The sequence below is a fragment of the Argiope bruennichi genome, chromosome 2 (genome assembly GCF_947563725.1).
Source record: "Argiope bruennichi chromosome 2, qqArgBrue1.1, whole genome shotgun sequence".
Classification (NCBI taxonomy): domain Eukaryota; kingdom Metazoa; phylum Arthropoda; class Arachnida; order Araneae; family Araneidae; genus Argiope; species Argiope bruennichi.
Window position 1 is genome coordinate 139,175,992 of NC_079152.1, and position 17,922 is coordinate 139,193,913.

At 30.2% G+C, this 17,922-nt stretch overlaps 2 protein-coding genes across 5 annotated transcripts in view; one reads left to right on the forward strand and one right to left on the reverse strand.

The window, feature by feature from the left end:
• LOC129990107 (uncharacterized) overlaps positions 1-10,734 on the forward strand; it is a 68,409-nt gene extending 57,675 nt beyond the window's left edge. For both annotated transcript variants that reach the window (XM_056098125.1, XM_056098127.1), the window contains exons 10-13: positions 3,066-3,235; positions 6,020-6,076; positions 8,729-8,873; positions 9,766-10,734. In XM_056098125.1, the coding sequence (XP_055954100.1) occupies positions 3,066-3,235; positions 6,020-6,076; positions 8,729-8,873; positions 9,766-9,880 (487 nt within the window). In that variant the 3' untranslated portion in view covers positions 9,881-10,734. The remainder of the gene's footprint in view (positions 1-3,065; positions 3,236-6,019; positions 6,077-8,728; positions 8,874-9,765) is intronic.
• An 851-nt stretch (positions 10,735-11,585) lies between these two features.
• The window catches only part of LOC129990071 (probable ribonuclease ZC3H12B), an 84,815-nt gene continuing 78,478 nt past the window's right edge, over positions 11,586-17,922 (reverse strand). For all 3 annotated transcript variants that reach the window (XM_056098122.1, XM_056098124.1, XM_056098123.1), the window contains exons 5-7: positions 16,678-16,912; positions 13,965-14,236; positions 11,586-13,492 (exon numbers count right to left, since the gene is read on the reverse strand). In XM_056098122.1, coding sequence (XP_055954097.1) covers positions 12,207-13,492; positions 13,965-14,236; positions 16,678-16,912 — 1,793 coding nt within the window. In that variant the 3' untranslated portion in view covers positions 11,586-12,206. The remainder of the gene's footprint in view (positions 13,493-13,964; positions 14,237-16,677; positions 16,913-17,922) is intronic.

A 17,922-nucleotide genomic window follows, 5' to 3' on the forward strand; every position in this document is an offset into this window, starting at 1 on the left:
TATATATTTATATTATGTGCAATTTTTTAAAAGTATACTTCTATTCCTTGAATAAGAATGAAAAATAACTGTATTATATACATCTAATGATATCCATAATACTAGGTGGGGAGTTAAAAATGCTCCCACCTGTTTGGCATGTGTCATTAATGAATGAATAAATCCCAATTTCTCTTTTGTCATCAAGAAAGAAAATTTATTTCCCTCACGTACATCCTATAAATGAGGTTTAAGAGTAGTGTCTGTTTTCTCACCAGGTATGGAAAAATTGTGCCAACCTTTCAAGAACTTAAGAAATATCCACCATCTTGGATGACTTTTCAGATATTAAAAGGCGTTTAAGGTTACAATAGAAACTGACAGAAATTTAACAAAAAATTGGCCCAAAAAAGGTAGCTTTAAAGAAAGGACATTAATCTTAACACATTGCATGTGCAAAATGCGCTTTAATATTTTTTTATAGTAGGTTACTAATGTGCAGGTTGGCTAAACATAGGTTTCTAATAGATTAGTGCCTATTACATGTACAAGTTCATAGTAAAATATGCCTGAATGCAATGTGTTAAATTGTCCCTAATTATTTTTTTTTCTCTCTTTTGATATGTATAATTTTAAATATACGGTATAAAATTCAAGATAATTTGTAACATATGTAATATGTAATAAATCAGAAAAAGTGAGTTGAAGATGTTCTTGAATTCAAATATTCTTAATCTCTGAACATTGTTATTAAATAAATGAAATGAAAAATGCAAATTCCTATTAAATTTTAGTGGTTCCTGTGAAATACAGAAGAATGCATAGCAACAATCAGTTGTGATGGGAAAAAGAAAAGAGAGTTGCCTTAATGAATGTTAATGTATTTATATTGGCATATTTGATTTCTGATGGAATCATATTGGTGTGCCATGGTATTAAATGTTATATGAGTACATTATAAAATAATCTTTTTCAATTATCATTTATTAGTCTCTTATTTAGCGATTTTCTACCATATTTATAACCATCTAAATAAGCAGACTTTTGGCGAGTTTTTGAAAGGTTTGTATGATTTTATCATGTTTAGCGAGAAAAACCAGATATTAATCTTAAGTCTTACAAAAATCTAATTTGTGTAAGCCATTAAAGTTTATTTTAGTTAGAAATTTCGCTTTACACTAAGCTATGAAATTTTATTAACTATTTTAATCTTTAAATGTTCAATGATCAGCAAGATAACAATAAATACCAGTTTTTTAAAATTTTGTGCTTGACATTGAATTTTTCCTATTAGTGAATCAATATATGTTTCAGTACAATTTCAGTGATTAGATTTGATTTGAGTGTTCATGCATTGTATTAATGCAGAAGATTTCAATGCAAGGAAACTAAGGTCAACAAGAAAGAGGATTGTGCAATGGAAAGCAAAAAGACATTAAATCAGATCTGATATATTGTTAACACAATAGCAGCCCATCTCAATGAGTGCATTTTCTAGTAAATTAATAATAATCATGAAAATAAGTTAAAAAAATTATAGTCCAGGAGTTTAAACATAAAATAGTCCTAAAATAAATTTTTAAAAGAATTATATCCAATGATTCACAAATTTATGGAGATGGCAAAAAATCTATTAGTTCTTAGATATAAATTTATTATTTGTTTTAAGAGCATTTAATTCTTGTATTTTTAATTACATTAGTTACAAACATTTTAAGTTGTCATGTATTGGGTATAAAAATTGATTCCACTTTTTTTTTCTCCAAAATTTTATGCTTTATTCTTAAAGAGCGATATACCAAATCATGTTTCAATGAACTATTTGTTGCTATTTACTATTCTCTTCCATCATTTTGACAACTAAACGAATGCCATTTTGATAAAACAATGTGTCTTTTGAGGCAATTCATGAATCTGTCCATTTTTGGACTTCATTATAAGCTCGGAAATGCTGATCAGCCAGGCCACAGGCCATCTATTGAAACAAATGGTAATGAGAAGGAGCAATGTCGGAGAGTATGGTGGGTGGAGTATGCCACCCCCCCCCCCCCCCCCCCATTTTAGCATTTCCATGTCTGTGTTGGCCGGTTTTAAGATACGACCGAGCATTGTCATGCTATAGAATAAATTTTGATCTTTTGGCGCTGTCGCTATTCCTCCTTCAAAGCATCAATTGCATTCAATACCAATTCTTTATGATGGATTCATTCATTTTCAACCGCTCATAATGTACTACAACAAACAGGTCCCACCAAATGAGAAGCATCATAAAAATAGCGTCGTGAGCATTCAGTCTGAAGTTTTGAAGCCATTCATAACATGTTCTTTTGTTAAGAGCAGATTCACAGTAAGTATTTATAAATTAGCCACAGTTTTAAAAAAAATAGAAAACAGAAAATTGAAATGTCTAGCTAATTAAAAGAGTTTGGCCCGAAAACTGGCATCTTCAGTCAACGAAAAAATATATGATGCAAATATATTTATTAATGTGATGCTGTTTTTATGTAGACATTTGTCCAAGCGTTTCATGTGACATTTTTTATCTGCCCTTTCGACCAGTACTTACCACTGCAACCATTTATAGAAAAACAGCAGAAGCAAAATTGTACACCTAATATTAAATATTAAAAAAAATTGTAAGAATTTTTTTCATTAAATGAGTTATGTATACTCCTTATGTAAATTTGATTGCCTTAAAATAATTTTTTACTTATTTTGTGTTTATCGCTTTATCTAGTTACACAATTTTGTGAAAAAAAAAATCTGTATGCATCTTAAACTTACATGTAACAATTTTGCATCTTAAACTTACATGTAACAATTTTAGAACTATTAATAAAGGTATTGTTTTATCTATAATTATTTTTTGGAAATTCTATTCACCTTTGGAAAGGTTACCAAAGATAAGATTATAGTTTGATAAGATTATATCGTTCAATTATTTATTATTCTCCACCCCCACCCCCCAAAAATCAATAAAACTCCATTAAAAATATTAAAGAATCAATTGATCATTTATATATGTCATTAATATGTAATTATAAAACATATAAATATATCTTTTATAACAAATTTTATTCTTGCAGGATTGCAACCTATACTGGAAATAGTGAAAAATATAAGAAATTATTTTTTATACTGTCTCTGTATCAGGGACATTACATTTCTAAGGAAAATTCATCTGTAAAACGAAAGATAGACATAGACAAAGATTTTTTCTTCACTGTTGAACATGCTGAAGAAGAGCTGAATGAATGTAAGCAATTGTATTTCATTTGTGAAGTAAAATTCTTATTATGCATAATTTTAAGATTCATTACTTGTTACAATCTAATGGTTTGGTAATTTCCTTTAATATATATTTTAATACTCTCACTGCAGAGGATTTTATTACTTTCTCCCTTCCTCTCTCACACTGTTCAAATATATATTATATAAAATTGCAGAGTATTTTAATAGCTATTTGTATGTAGCACTTGTGAAATTAGTTAAAATACTTTTATAACAAATGAGTTACATGGTATAATAGTTCAATAGCTAAGATTCAGAAGTGGGGAATCTTGAATTTGAGATCAGGCACTAAGTCTGGCACATGTGAACTAATTTGCAATGCAGATATTTTCATGCGATATTGTTACAGAACATCAAATATATTGATGTTCTGTAAATAATAAAACATATTAAAGTATCCCTTAATTTCCAACATTGGGATTCTAGCATTGTGAGAAGAATGAATTCTCTAGTAATTAAATGAAAGTTTTAGAATATATTTTCATGATTTGTGATGCCATCTATAGAACTATCAGCTTATGAAATTCATTGGTCTTGTTTTTATTCATTGATCTATCGGCTAATTTTAGGCAAATAAAATTGACAAACATACTGATTCTTTAAAATTAGAGCATGTATAATTTTATATTTCAGGAAAACAAATTCAATTACTATTTTGCAATTGCCTGTAATCTCTCCCTTCTTTATCTTCTCCCTTCTGTGTCCTCTGTCTGCACGTTGCCTTTATCTTGATCATCACCCTTTTTCTATTCTAATAAATGTTTGATTGTTCATTCATTATTGAAAGAGTGTGTGAAAGGACATCTTCTCAAAGTTGCACTTCCTTTCACTTATTTATTATATATTAGTGTTCATTGTTCCTCATGGAAGTAATTGATAGATCTCTACTTGCATCTTCAAACAATCCCACAAGGAGGTCGGGCACATTAGATATGACAAGGAGAAACTTCCAGTTTGGTTGATACAATGATAATAATAATATTGCTCTCTGGACCAATTGCCTGTATGTAGGGTAAGTCCACTCAGTGCACAATGGGGGTTATTTAGCATCAACCATAAAATCTGATATTATTTTCTGTCATCTTTCAGATTAGCCTAGACACATTCAATTTTTTATAATTAGAATTTTTAGATTAATTTTTTTTTTTTTTTTTTTTTTTTTTAATAATTAGAATTATACCTTCAAATGTGTTGATGTTTTTGTATTGCTAGGCTATGAAAAATTTTGCTGTTATCTGATAATCATGTTTCAAAATTGTGAAGCCCATCCACAATGGCAGGCTTCAAAAGTGAGTTTCATAAATCAAATAAGTCTCAGATTTCATCTAACAAGAGGTATATTGTAACAGGATATAAATGGAATAAAATGTATGTTATTTTATATGTTTGATAAGCAATGAGAATACTCGAGTTTTACAGTTTAACCTTGCTTTGCCTTAGTTTGCTCAAACTTTCCAAATAATTTTTTTTTTGGGGGGGGGGGATATATTCAAAATGTTAGTTATCATTCCAATTCATAAAATTGGACTTCAGGTTTATTTATTTATTTTAATTCTGCATCATATTTATGGAAGTTAGTTTTGTTCAGTTGCTTCAGTTCTTCGTTGTTCATATTTATCCATAATTTGAATTTGATTTAAAATTGTAATTAAAAAGATTTAAAATTTTATATTTCATTAATGATTTCTTTGTATGGAATTTTCTATTTACATCATTATCTCAAAGAAAAATTCCTATCAATGAATGGAAATATTTGAAAAATGGTGAGAATCAAATAAAACCTTTTCTGAAGGTGCAGGTTTGTGTATCTGTAACAAATAGTTTAAAAAATATAATAGGTAATTCTTCAATAATTGTAGTTTCTACCACTTTTGCAAACTTTTTTTTTATATAAAAAAGAAAAGGAATTTTTGATCATCATTAATTTTTTTAAAAAGATACTTTATAAAAAAAATTCCCCCTTGTCAGTTACAAGTAATAAATATTGATTGTTGAAATATATTGTGTATGGCTTAAAAATTACTAAAATGATATTCTTGATTTTTAGACTTAACTCGTGAGCTCCAAATTTATTTTTCACTTAGGATTGTCTGCATGAATAGATCTGTTCTACTTAAAATTCATTACTGCATTTTTAACTCCTTCCCTCTGAGTACTGTGGTAGTTTTCAAGAGTTGGGTGTTAGATCAATTGTCATTTTCTGCATTTATGGATTCTTCAAAATGAAGGACTCTTGTCTTCAGTAATGATAGCAATAAAATTGAAAACTTTGCAGAACCTGAAAATTTGTAATAATAATATTGTTGCATTTATATTTTCAAAATGAAATAAAAGTTTGAATTTTATGAATATTTTTGGAAAACCAATTTACTTTGTAAACCATGGACTGAAATTATTATATTCCCTGAAGATAATGTAAATATGATTGTTTGATTTTTAATGGATTTTTTTATATATATATAAAGTAGAGATGCTAATTTCTTTATGTAATGGAAGACTGCAATTCAAATATCCTAGAATCATCATTTCACTTATGAATTAGTTTTATAGTAAATAAGAAATATATATAATAATATTTGATTACTACTTTTATCATATCAAAAGAAATGTAATGTATTTATTATTATAAAATGCAGAAATTATGTTTCAAAGGGAATTATATTTTATGATAACTTATTTCTTTTAATACTAATATTATTTATCTTTATTCCGGAAGCAGTATGTTATCTAAAAGAAATTTTATTTTTAGTGAGAGCAAAGAAAATGAAAGATGAAACGGATGAGAGTATTTGGTTTCCTCAACCTGGTAACAATTTTTATAATAATATTATTTTTTGTTTGTTTGCTTGTAGTGGTGACATTCACAACAGAATTAAGACCACAATCCCTCTAAAATAATTACTCATTTTCAAAACAACATGTGGGGAAAAAATTAATTTTTTGTTGCTTTATACTGTACTGTTGAAATTTATATATTTTTGTCCACCATGATTATAAACAAAAGGACATATAACATTTTTTAATATAGCTTGTATTTTGGAGTTTCAATTTCTCGTAGAAGATAAAAAATTCAGTTTTTTTAATTTTCATAATCTGACTTTAATTTTTTTTCTTAAATAAGTTAATACCTTCTTATATTTTTAGTTTCTATGGTGTAAAAAAAAAAAAAAAAAAAAAAAACACCCCTGAAATGAAAAGAAATATTACAATGCTAGAAGTGTACGAAAAGAAATCATTTTGTAAATTTTTGCAAATTAAATTGAAAGATGTATATAATATTCACTCTCTTTCTTATTGCATTGAGTTATTTGATTCCATTTATATTTATTCCTTATGCCCTGAATTGATTTATCTGCGTAATATTGTAAGTTTTATTCGTTGAATTTGTAAATTTAGTAATTAATTTGCAACTAGTTCATTCTAATGAGTCTATTTAGAAATGTCAACTTATTTCAGTTATTCCATTATGAATCTAGTGTCTGCAGCTCAGTGCACTTAAAATCTGTTCAACTTGAAAACTTATGCCTTTGTTACTGTGCTTTAAGTAAGGAAAATTGTTAGCAAAATGAAATAAAATAGATTTTTGAGAATGAGTTTAAAACAATGCTGAATTGATATTTTAATTTGTTTCAAATAAATTATTCTGATTGTCGGAACGATAATTTTTCCAGAATCTTTCCAAAAAATGAATATATATATATTTAATATTTAGCATTGTACTTTCTTTCTTATTTTTCCGACCTTTGGTAAATGGGATATGGTGGCAAAATTTCTACTTTAGAACCAAAGGGTTTCTGATTTTAAATTCAGTGCTACTGGAAGTGTTCCATACAGACAAGCGTGGTGTTATGTCTTCTTTCTTTGGTGTGGAGGGCCTTTTATGTACCATCATCTCACCACATTAAAATTTAAAAATAGGCCTCATATGTCTTTAAATAGTTAATTTGACTAATATAGACCCGATTTTTGGCTAAACCTAATCTGCTGTGATTATTTTCAAAACAGATCAAACATGTTCTGGATTTTGCAGGAAACATGCATTTCTGTAAAAATAATTTTATACTCAAATTTCTGAGTTTGACAGGTAATTAATTATTCATAAGAATTCTATCATTCTAACTACATTTCATTTTTGTTATTGTGTTAGAATTCACTAATCTCAAAATGAATATAATTATGTACTTATTGTGCATTTTTGACTAAGAAAGTGAAATAAAAAGTCTTTCTTTAAAAGAAAATAAAAATATTTAAATCTATCAGTTTGTTTTCAAATGCGACAATAAAACTGGAAGTTTTTTCTTTCTTTCTGTACTTTTGGTGTGATACTTATGATTATTGCATTTACTGAGAAATACCAAAAATAAAGCTTATAATACAAATATTTCATTAAAATTTTTATCGCTTTAAATAAAAGTAGATAATCTTAAATAGTTGTTATACTTGGAAAATTCAAACTGCTGAAGATTATATATATATATATATATATAGTGATATTTTAATTCTAATTTCAATTTAATTAATTTCCAACATTTATCTTAATTTAGCCCATAGTTCTAAAAATATTCTCTTATTTCGTGATCCATTTCCACTTTCGGTGTAATTAATTCCTCTGTAAAACTAATACGCCATCAGTACTTCTTAAAGGAATGTATCAAATGAAAGTGATACTTTATTTGCCCTTATCAGAGGTCAAAACATGTATTCCATTGGTGCTTGGTCAGAAATCCTATGTTATATAAGACTAGTGATAATTTGTTTCGTGCTTCTTCTTTCTTACTTCTGCTTTTGCGACGCGCTGTGCCTTCTTGTATATAATCATGCTTACCACTCGGAAGAGAATAAAACGAAATTAAAAATACATACATATATATATATATATATATATATATATATATATATATATATATTTAAATTTGCTCACAAAAAATTTTTTTAGATTTCATAAGAGTTAAAAAAGGTTAATTAAATTGATTAATTACTATTTTTCATGCATGGTAAAGATTATATTCCATTCTATTAAATGAACTATGTTATTAATAATTTAAATCATCTTATTCATTTGATTTTGAATTACTTTTTGCAAGCGTTAATGATTGTTTTTATCGTTCTTAAAATAAGCTTTTGTCAGTTTGCAATTTTTCGAAACATTATAAGATTTAAAATTTTTTAGTTTTACTAACATTATCATTTTAATTTAAAAAAATAGGTTTACATATGACAAAAAGATTTTACGTATTGTAATATCTATTCAAAAAAAGCATTTTTTTTCACTGAAAGTATTATTGGAAAAAGTATTTCATTGATAGAAATATTTTGATTCTAAGCAATGTTGAGTATATCGGCTTTAAATATAATAATTCAATCCACGAAACTTTCAATGCAAGTTTCGAAATATTTATTAATTATATTGTAACAGCATACTATATGTTTAATTTTAACCTTTTATTTTTATGAACAGTATCATCGGAGTCATCTATTAGCTTTATTGGTGCTGTTATCAATCCTGTAATCACAGGTATTAATGCAGATAAGCAGTCATCAGATGATACATTGAAGGAGCAGATAAAAATCGAACCCTCTGCGGATGACAATTTCATCATTATGTAAGTATTTGCCCTTCCATTAAATGCTCTGCATTTTCAAAGTTTGTTTTAGTACCGAAATTCTCTACTACATTGACTACAATCACTCTGTGCATATGTGAGTGACATGACACATCAAGCTAGGTTCAAAAAATTCATCTTGTGGTCTTTATATTAAGATTTTAGATTGTAATTGAATTTTGATCTTTATGTTTCCATGATAGTTAACTCAAAAATGCAAGATATTTAAAATTTAGTATGCAATATTTTTATCAAAATATATACAATTTAATGCAAATTTATGCACAGTAGACTATTTGCCTTAAATCAAAATATATTTTAAAGTTAAAGATCCATTATGATGATACATACCAGTTGTAAAGTATACATGTTATTTTTAAGAAATGTCTAATTAATTCTTCTTAAAGGAATATTACAGTAATTTTTAAAAATTATTGTAGTACATTCAGTATATGCTGTAGGAAAACTTTAAAAGTTGCACACGTGAAGGTTAATACTGAGTGGTTCATTGCGTAATATTCAAATTGTGTATTCTTTAACTTTCCAAACTATAAAAGAGTAAATTTTGGAAAATGATCAAGTAGACGAAAAAAATTTAAACAATCAGTCAAAAATAACATTTAATAGATGATGCAGGTAAGAGGGGAAGTTCAAATGAGATTTCTCGAAATAAAAGCTGACTGTGTGACTAGGAATTGTGCATTGTATTTGCCAGTTAGTAACAGAGGGCAGTTAGTTATTCATATTGTTTTTCTTTAATTTGTCAGCTTATATTCATTATCATATTTTTTTAAACTGCTTTGTAAAAATGTTCTCTTGATTGTGATATAAATATTATATAGACAACAAAAAGTTTATAATTTAACAGATTTTTTTTAAATTTTATTTTTAGCAACAAAAATGATGGTGAAGAAACAACAGGAGAGGATACACATGACAAAAAAGCGGGTTCGGAAACAACTAGACCTGAAAATTTTGATATGGTATACAGAAGAAGGCCAGATTAATAGCTCATCTTTTGTGTTAAAAAGTTTCAGATGTTCATGAGAAACATAAAACTGCATATATCATACAGTAAATATGAGTCTGTACACACTTAAAATGTTTTCATAATCAACTATTTCAGGAATAGAAGTTGCTGCCATTGCAAACATAATGGCTTTTTACATAAATTGACAATACACAGTATTGTTTATACTAGATAAAAATGTAAACACCATTCATATAATGATACACACTTTTTTTTTCCCAATATTTATATAATAATTAAGCTCCTGATTTCGCTTTGTGGACTGATACAAAACGGTTCAGAAGCATTAAGTGCTGGAGTTGATATACAAGCAAAAGGACAATGTGACAACAAAAGAAATTAAATATATCCACATTTATGTCACAACATTTATTTTTCCTGTACATGTGTTCATTCTATGTACAACCAACTACACAACAGTGAGCCTGCTCATTGTTTGTGTACTTTTACGCCTAAAACCATTAACTCAATTACATATAATTTATTGGCAATTTTTTTTATCCCTATCTAATATGAAACTGGAATTTTAGTTAGAAAGCCCCCCCCCCTCCCTCCTTTCCACCTAAAAAATATGAGAAATAAATTCAATTAGTAAATGCTACTTATAAAAAGATTAACTTAAAATTTAAGTGGGTTTTAGCAATAACAAGAAATAAATATTTTGGCACACAAATGTGAGCTTCACAAAGCATGATTTTCTGGCAGAAAACCAGGCAGTGTATACATATTGTGCAGACATGCATTATAAAATTTATTCATTCGCATTTTCTTAGCAAATCATAGTTGCATATTTGTAATTCATGTATATTATGAAAATAAAGTACCTTTACTATTAAATCTTGTGTTTATTAATTTTATCAGTGTAAAAGATATTCTACAGATCAAACAGTTGTCTCTCAGTCCTGCATTTAAAAAAAAAAAAAAAAATTAACTCTCCAAGCAAACAGAATAAGTCTCAACCCCTTCCTTCCCCATTTATATATATATGGTTTACCTATTTAAAAAGCTCACTTCTAAGTGTTCAAAACAACCAAATCTTTTGATCAATTTAAAGATGTATTTACATAAACAAATGAAATCTTAATGATTAAATTGGCAATCTCTAAATCTGTGGATTTTTCAAATCAGTCTATTTTCAATCAAAATATGAATCCCAGTAGTAATGATCTAATCTTTTTAGTGATTTAGTATGGTTTTAACTTTTTTGCACTCTGTAAAGGAATGAGATGCATAATTATTTACTGAATATAAGGGATCATTTTGTTTTCCAATATTTAAAAAATGATTTGTTTAGATTTAAAAATTAAATTATCTGCATTTTTTTTTACCTATTGAAATCAAGAAATGCTATAATGAATAAACTTTTTGCTTCTGTGAGTGCAAAGGATTATTAAATATAAAGACGGCAGGCAAAGCATGTGCTCAAAATATAGGGAGCTGAATATGGACACATTAACCCATGCTTATAATATTTCTAAATAAATTTTTTTGCCATATACTTATTAGAAAAGAAATCTTATTTCATATTCAGACTAGAATTGTCCTGGGAACTGACAACACTATCCAATTTCAGAAACCAGATGAACCGGATCAATATATACTTGAATTCACCATTCATCAATAAAAAGAGAATCTTTTATACAAGTGCAACAAAAACAATGTCTTTTTTCTACAATATGATATCTACAAATATAATAGTCAATAAAATTAAGGCAGATTCGACAACAGTGCAATCAAAAATTTCACACATAACATTATTAAAAAGGTATTTGAGTAAAATGACAACATTTAGTAGAAATTTAAAAGCACAAGTTCTATCAACAGTAGCTTCAGTTGTTTGCCTTTTAATTCTGTCAAATTATACATGAAATTTTGATACTTTCACAACAATATTGCCACAAGTTAATAAATAAAAAAACATACATAATTTGTCAGAATTAAAAGTTGACTTATAAAATTTGATATTGTTTCTATTCAATTAATATGAATAATTTTGGGGGGTTTACCAATAGGAAATGGTTCCTTTAAAAAGTGCAAAAATCATTTAAGAGATCAATCCTTTTGGTTCTTGAAGCATCCAATGATTCTATTGGTTTAATCCTAATAGAAACCTGTTCCTTATTGCCTTATGCAGAAACTTAACCATAATCAATCAATGAAGATTTCGCCTCATATATTTTAATTAAAATGTTTTTATATTTATTACGACCAGGCTCTAGGATGGGTAATTGCACAATCTTTCAAGCAGTGCAAATGGAAAGAAGCAATTTGAGAAGAGGAAATAAATAGTTTTCCCTTCAAGTTCATCCTTTTGGAAACATGCTAAGTATTGCTGCACATATTTTTTGTGGATTTGTTTCTTGTGGGTACATTTCCATAACAGTTTGAACCTGTTCCTTTGGAAATATAGAAGCCAAATGGAAGTACAGACGGTGTCTTGCACCATCACAGAAGTCTGGGGAGGCAGGTCGTCCTGTCTGAATCAGTCCTGGTGGTGGCACACTTGACGGTCGCACAGGTTGGCTCAACACTTGGGATGTACCCCGAGCTATGCCAGATGGTGACTGTTCTTGCCATGATGATCCCATCATAGGTCTTGGTGGATCTAAACCATGACTCTGGGACAACCAATGTCTCTGCTGTTGCATTTCTGGATAGTTACCTAATTGCAGAGGATTCATCTGCTGATCAGGATAAAGATTTAACCGGGTGTCAGATGTGCTGTTAAGATGTTGCATCCTAGCAGATGGTGGCCATTGATGGCAGGAGTCTGGTGCACTGGCAATGCGAGTCACTGTCTGGTGTTCAGGTGCCATTGCCAAACGTGCAGATGATGGATCTGTGTCCCATAAGTGAGGAGAAGCCATTGGAAAATTGCCAGCAACTCTGCTGCCATCACTTCCCAGCCTCCCAAGAGGGACATGTCCATATCCACTTTGCAGTAGATGAACGTTTTCTTGACTGTTGGATCGTGGAATCATTCTGTCTGTCCGTGACCAAGCAGCTGGATTTTCTTGGGGTTGAGAAACCAGTGAGTGGGAAGACCGGTCCATATATCCTCCTAGCTGCACAAGTCGTGGATCATAAGCAGGATTAAGAGTTAACTGACGTTGCAGTTTGCGATGCAGGTTAGTCATCTCAGGTGGCTGATGACCTGAAGGTAAGTTTTTCATAGCTTTGTTATCCGGGTCTGACAGCCGTTTAGCTACAAACAAATGTCCACCACCACCATCAGGCTCAAGGAACATCTCAGCACAAGAACCAGCTATGTTATGCGGAAGAGTTGTAGGGATTGTGGCCCAGCCACGTTGGGAAGAGTCTGTGGTCAATGATATCTGTGGCATTGTTGTAGAAGACCATGGTGGTCCATATGGGGTCCCATATGGATTTCCCATTTTTGGCAAAGCAGATTTTTCATCTTGCTTGACAGCTGATCCGTCACTTTTTGTTCGTTCCACTAACTGAGAACTTTTATCTGAAGAATTTCCTGGAAGAGCTGAGGATGGCACAAGAGATTTTGTTCTGGAAAGAGGTTGTTTTTTGGCTTTTGTACTGCTGGGCATTTGAACAGATGATTTTAATTTATCACCTAAGGAAAGAAAAAAGAAAAAATGTATATCCAGTAAATTTATTGCTTCAAAAGCAAAATTTGATTTAATGATTTTTCTTTTCAAAATTAATTTCAATTTACATGGAATAATTAACGATTTTTTTTTCCACCACCTAATGTTACTTAATGAAATATTAGATTCTTCAATACAATTCAGATAAAATAGAATGATACCGTAGTAGATTAACTATAAGCAGCTTTGCTCATCCTTATTTTGATGTTATATAGTTTTGAAAGAAACTTCTTAAAATGATTTACAAGACATCTATTCCAATCGTGGTCAAGTAGCTTATTTCTAAATTGTTAAAGATAAGCAAATGCTTGCAACTGGAAGTGCTATAAAATAAATAACTTTTTTCTGTTTGCGTATTTTTTTCATCTGTACATTTATTAACTCAATCTAAATCTACGAAAAATCAGTATGAAATTGTTAGGGCAATTAATTCCTTACCTGGTGATGATTCTCGGCTCTTGAGCCCTCTTGATTTGACTTCCTGCAGGGGTATTTTGGCCTGTTCTGCCAATCTCTCTGTCACAGACTTCTGGGGCTGATTACCCCTTTCGGGATGATAATACTTGCATTTGTTACCATATGTGCATTTCTTTCCGTAAGGGCAGGGGGGAGGGAGGGACTCTGAAGTTCGGGGAGGGCAATGAGTCTTGCGAAGGAAGTTGTCAAGGGATGGCCCATGCCGACCTAAGGGATCATCAGGAGGCATGAATCTGGAACGAGAAATAAAAAAAAGTAAGAAAAACATTGCATATGTCAAATATTAATACTTTTGTATAAAAAAAATTCAATAATAAAACCTTAGGAAGTTACAAAATTCAAGAATTTTGGTAGCGTTTTCCCCCCCTTTTATATTGAATTAAATTTTAAAAATTCAAACAACTTTTAATCTCGATTTTGTATTATATCCTAAATAATGTATATGACTGTTAAAAAAGCCAATTTAAGTTGCGCACATTCCAGGTTGAAAAGGCAAAATGTATATATAAGGTTAGGCATAATAAGAAAATATCGCTTAAACTTTTTAACAATTTATATAGTAACAAACTAATATTTATACATATGCATTTTTCTTATTCTTTTCTAGTTTATTTATTTACTATTTTTTATCCACAATTACCCCCCCCCTCCCTCATTACACTATTGTCATGTGGACAAATGATAATTTTCCTCATGTGATTATGCTTCTTTAAAGTGAAAACTACAGTTACTTTAATTTCAATATTATGTAGTGTGATAATTATGATTTTGACTAAGGGTAAACACTATTACACTAGAAAAATTATCTGTCAACACCATAGCACTAAAAATTTCATATCGTACAACTATTCATTCACAAATGGAAAACAAGATAAACACGTTAATTACGAAGGAATGGAGTTCTAAAGAACAAATATTATTTCTTTTGATCTTATGTAGATTAAATTATATCTCTTTCTGAATAATAATTGGAAGGAAAATAGTTTGGTCATAACTATGCTGATAATTTAAAAGTTTATGCAATAATATTCTGAATAATTCAGATTTTGGAAAGGCGGTTCACTGAAAATTTGGCGAGTGTTTCATATAATACTTTATCCAATCGAAAGAAAGAAGATCGTTATTTTTCTAAGCGGAGGGTGTGGGTGACGCGGCAAAATATTTTTGCATTTAAATATACAACTAGAAAAGAAGGAGCAAAAGATTACTATTCTCTGAGTGCCATTAGTCACCCAGGAACATTACTAAAGGCCTACGTCACTGAAGTAAAATATCTATCCCATTTGATTTCTCAACAATTAACCATTTGCGCGGGCTGTGGATTCGCAGATGCGCGTGCCCAAACAGCCCACTGTAACTTGCAGCGAGGCCGCACAAATTATTTGACACATTATAGAAATCGGAAAAAGATTCCTGTAATGAATTAATTTTTGACTTGAAACTGTGCTGCAGCAAACAATCTAAGTCGACTTGGCGCGAACATCATTTTTATTTATGTGATAATTGCCGGCCGACGAGTACAGTATGCCCGTGGCGAATGTTTGACAAAAGTGTTTCGACATGTGTGGCATGCCTTTTCATCGAAAGTGCTTAATGATGGATCAAAACTGTATAGAAATATATTAAACAACTCAAAAGCTTACATTTAAAATAATTGCTTATTCCCAAGTCAGGCGAACAATGTATTCTCGTACCAGCAGTGGACTTGGCGCAGAGTCGCCAAATCGGGCAGCCTTTCAGTTGCTGTAGTGGAAAAGGTCTTTAGGTCCATTTACTAAACAGCATGGGGTTGGATTCCTAGACTCACGATTCCAAAACGTGACAGTCTTAACAGATGACCGGGATGGTAACAAAAAACTTAAAATGCTAATCGAAAATGGAGGGATTTGTTTTATCTCTCCCTTCCCCTCTCCTCTCCGTGCGTTTTTCTGACATCACGGTCGTGAAAGTGCCCAGACACGACGAATCGTATAGCCGGATGATGATTTTTAAGTGTGTGAAAAATTAGAGAGCGGATGAGATCATTTCGAAACTACTCAAGGCAACTAATTTATCAAAAAGACACATTTTGAATTTTTTTTTTTTTTTTTTCTTTTTAAAAATTACTACACCGTAATATCGGAGATAGGTTGCAAAAGGGCTAAACGTCATCAGTAATTGCATTTCAATCGAAAAAGTTCTCTTCTTACTACTTCTTTGGATAAATCGATGTCCCACACCATAGACGATAAAAATTATATTCAAGAAACCCATGTAACGGGGTTTCATTGCTTCGTTTACAAGCACACGACAAGTGATGCTTGAAATGCTAACATGGGCTTGAATTTTGAACCATATCGACAGGCAGCCCTTATGTCTGGTTCATTGGTAGACTGATGTCCTCACTTGTTCCAATGGAAACGATGCGACACTTTTCCTGAAATTACCCACTACATGTGAAATAATATGACTTATTTTTTAAAATATTCAGTCTACCCATAACATTTTAGACACACCAAATGAAAGACGTCGTTTAAAATTCATCAATCTCCATTTGAGGATTGATGATTCTAAATTGTGATCCCGGGCGTACTTTGATTTTCTTTCTCCCTTAATTGTTGCGAATGTCATCGCACTGACGTTCTGTCTCTAACTCGATGATATGAGAGGATAAAAAAAAATAAAAAAAAATCACCTGTCGTTTACGAAGGAGTACATGAGGAGCCTGTCCTCGACGATCCTCTTGAACTCTGGATTTTCGCTTGCCAAGTCCCGGTAGTTGTCATTTGAGACGACAATGCCATCACTCTCCACAGCCAAGCGAAGGATGTAGCGGTCGTCGTAGCACACCAGCCGACGGCCACCGACATGTCTAGAAGGAGTGAAAACCAGCATACGTTCTTTCTCCAGCTGGGCCAAGATCTCCTGCTCTGCAAAACCAGACATTCATTTTTTTTTTTTTTTGACTGAAACACACTTAAGAAAAAGAAAGTTAATTTAAAGTGTATTCATGTCTATGGATCTATAAAAATATCGTATATTTAGAGCAGTTATATTAGTCGCAAAGATCACCATTTGGAAATTTTGGAATTTTACGTACATCAGCTGGCGCCAAAAATATATTTGGTATGCCTGACAGTTTAGTTTCATTCCGTATATATCAGTCAATATTGTGTGTAGCAGAAAATGAGTATTCCGTGCTTAGTACAAAAGGCGAACAAATTTGAAATTCGTCTGTAAGTTGAACGGAACAGAATAATTATATTTGAAGCAATATATTTTTAGTTTCTTTTTTTTTTAATTTTATAATGAAATACCGTACTTAAATATGTAATGATCTGTTATATACTCTACTGTTACTTTTATTTTTCATTGAAATGATTTTACTGGTCATTTTATAAAAGTACCCTTTTTTAAAAATATAAAATATAACTACCCATAATTTGAACATATTTATACTTTTACCCAATTTTTTGTGCATATTATATATATATATATATATATTACTTATCCGGCCAAAACTTTTTTTAATTGGCAGTAAATGGGTTAATAATAATAACTAATATGCCGTTGGACAATATAAAAACCTATTATATTGATTTAAAAAAAAAACCTTCTACGCCATTCCGTTGGTCTTGTTTGATAGCTTCTTGCAGATGAGAAATGATTTCAAGAAGCATAAAAAAAAACTCTTGTATACCCCCCCCAAAATAATAATAATAATAATAATAATGTTCAGTGAAGATTTATCTCAAAAATAAAGGACGATGGGAAGTAGACAATCTTTGAAGACAAATACAAGGAACAAGAGCGTTCATGTAAAACAAAAATGGGCGAAATGGGACCGGTGTTTGGAGCTCGAGAATCGGTTCTTTGATTTTGTCAATTGTTTTAACTAGATAAATTTTATTAATCGAAAATGTAAGTCAAGTTTTGACGT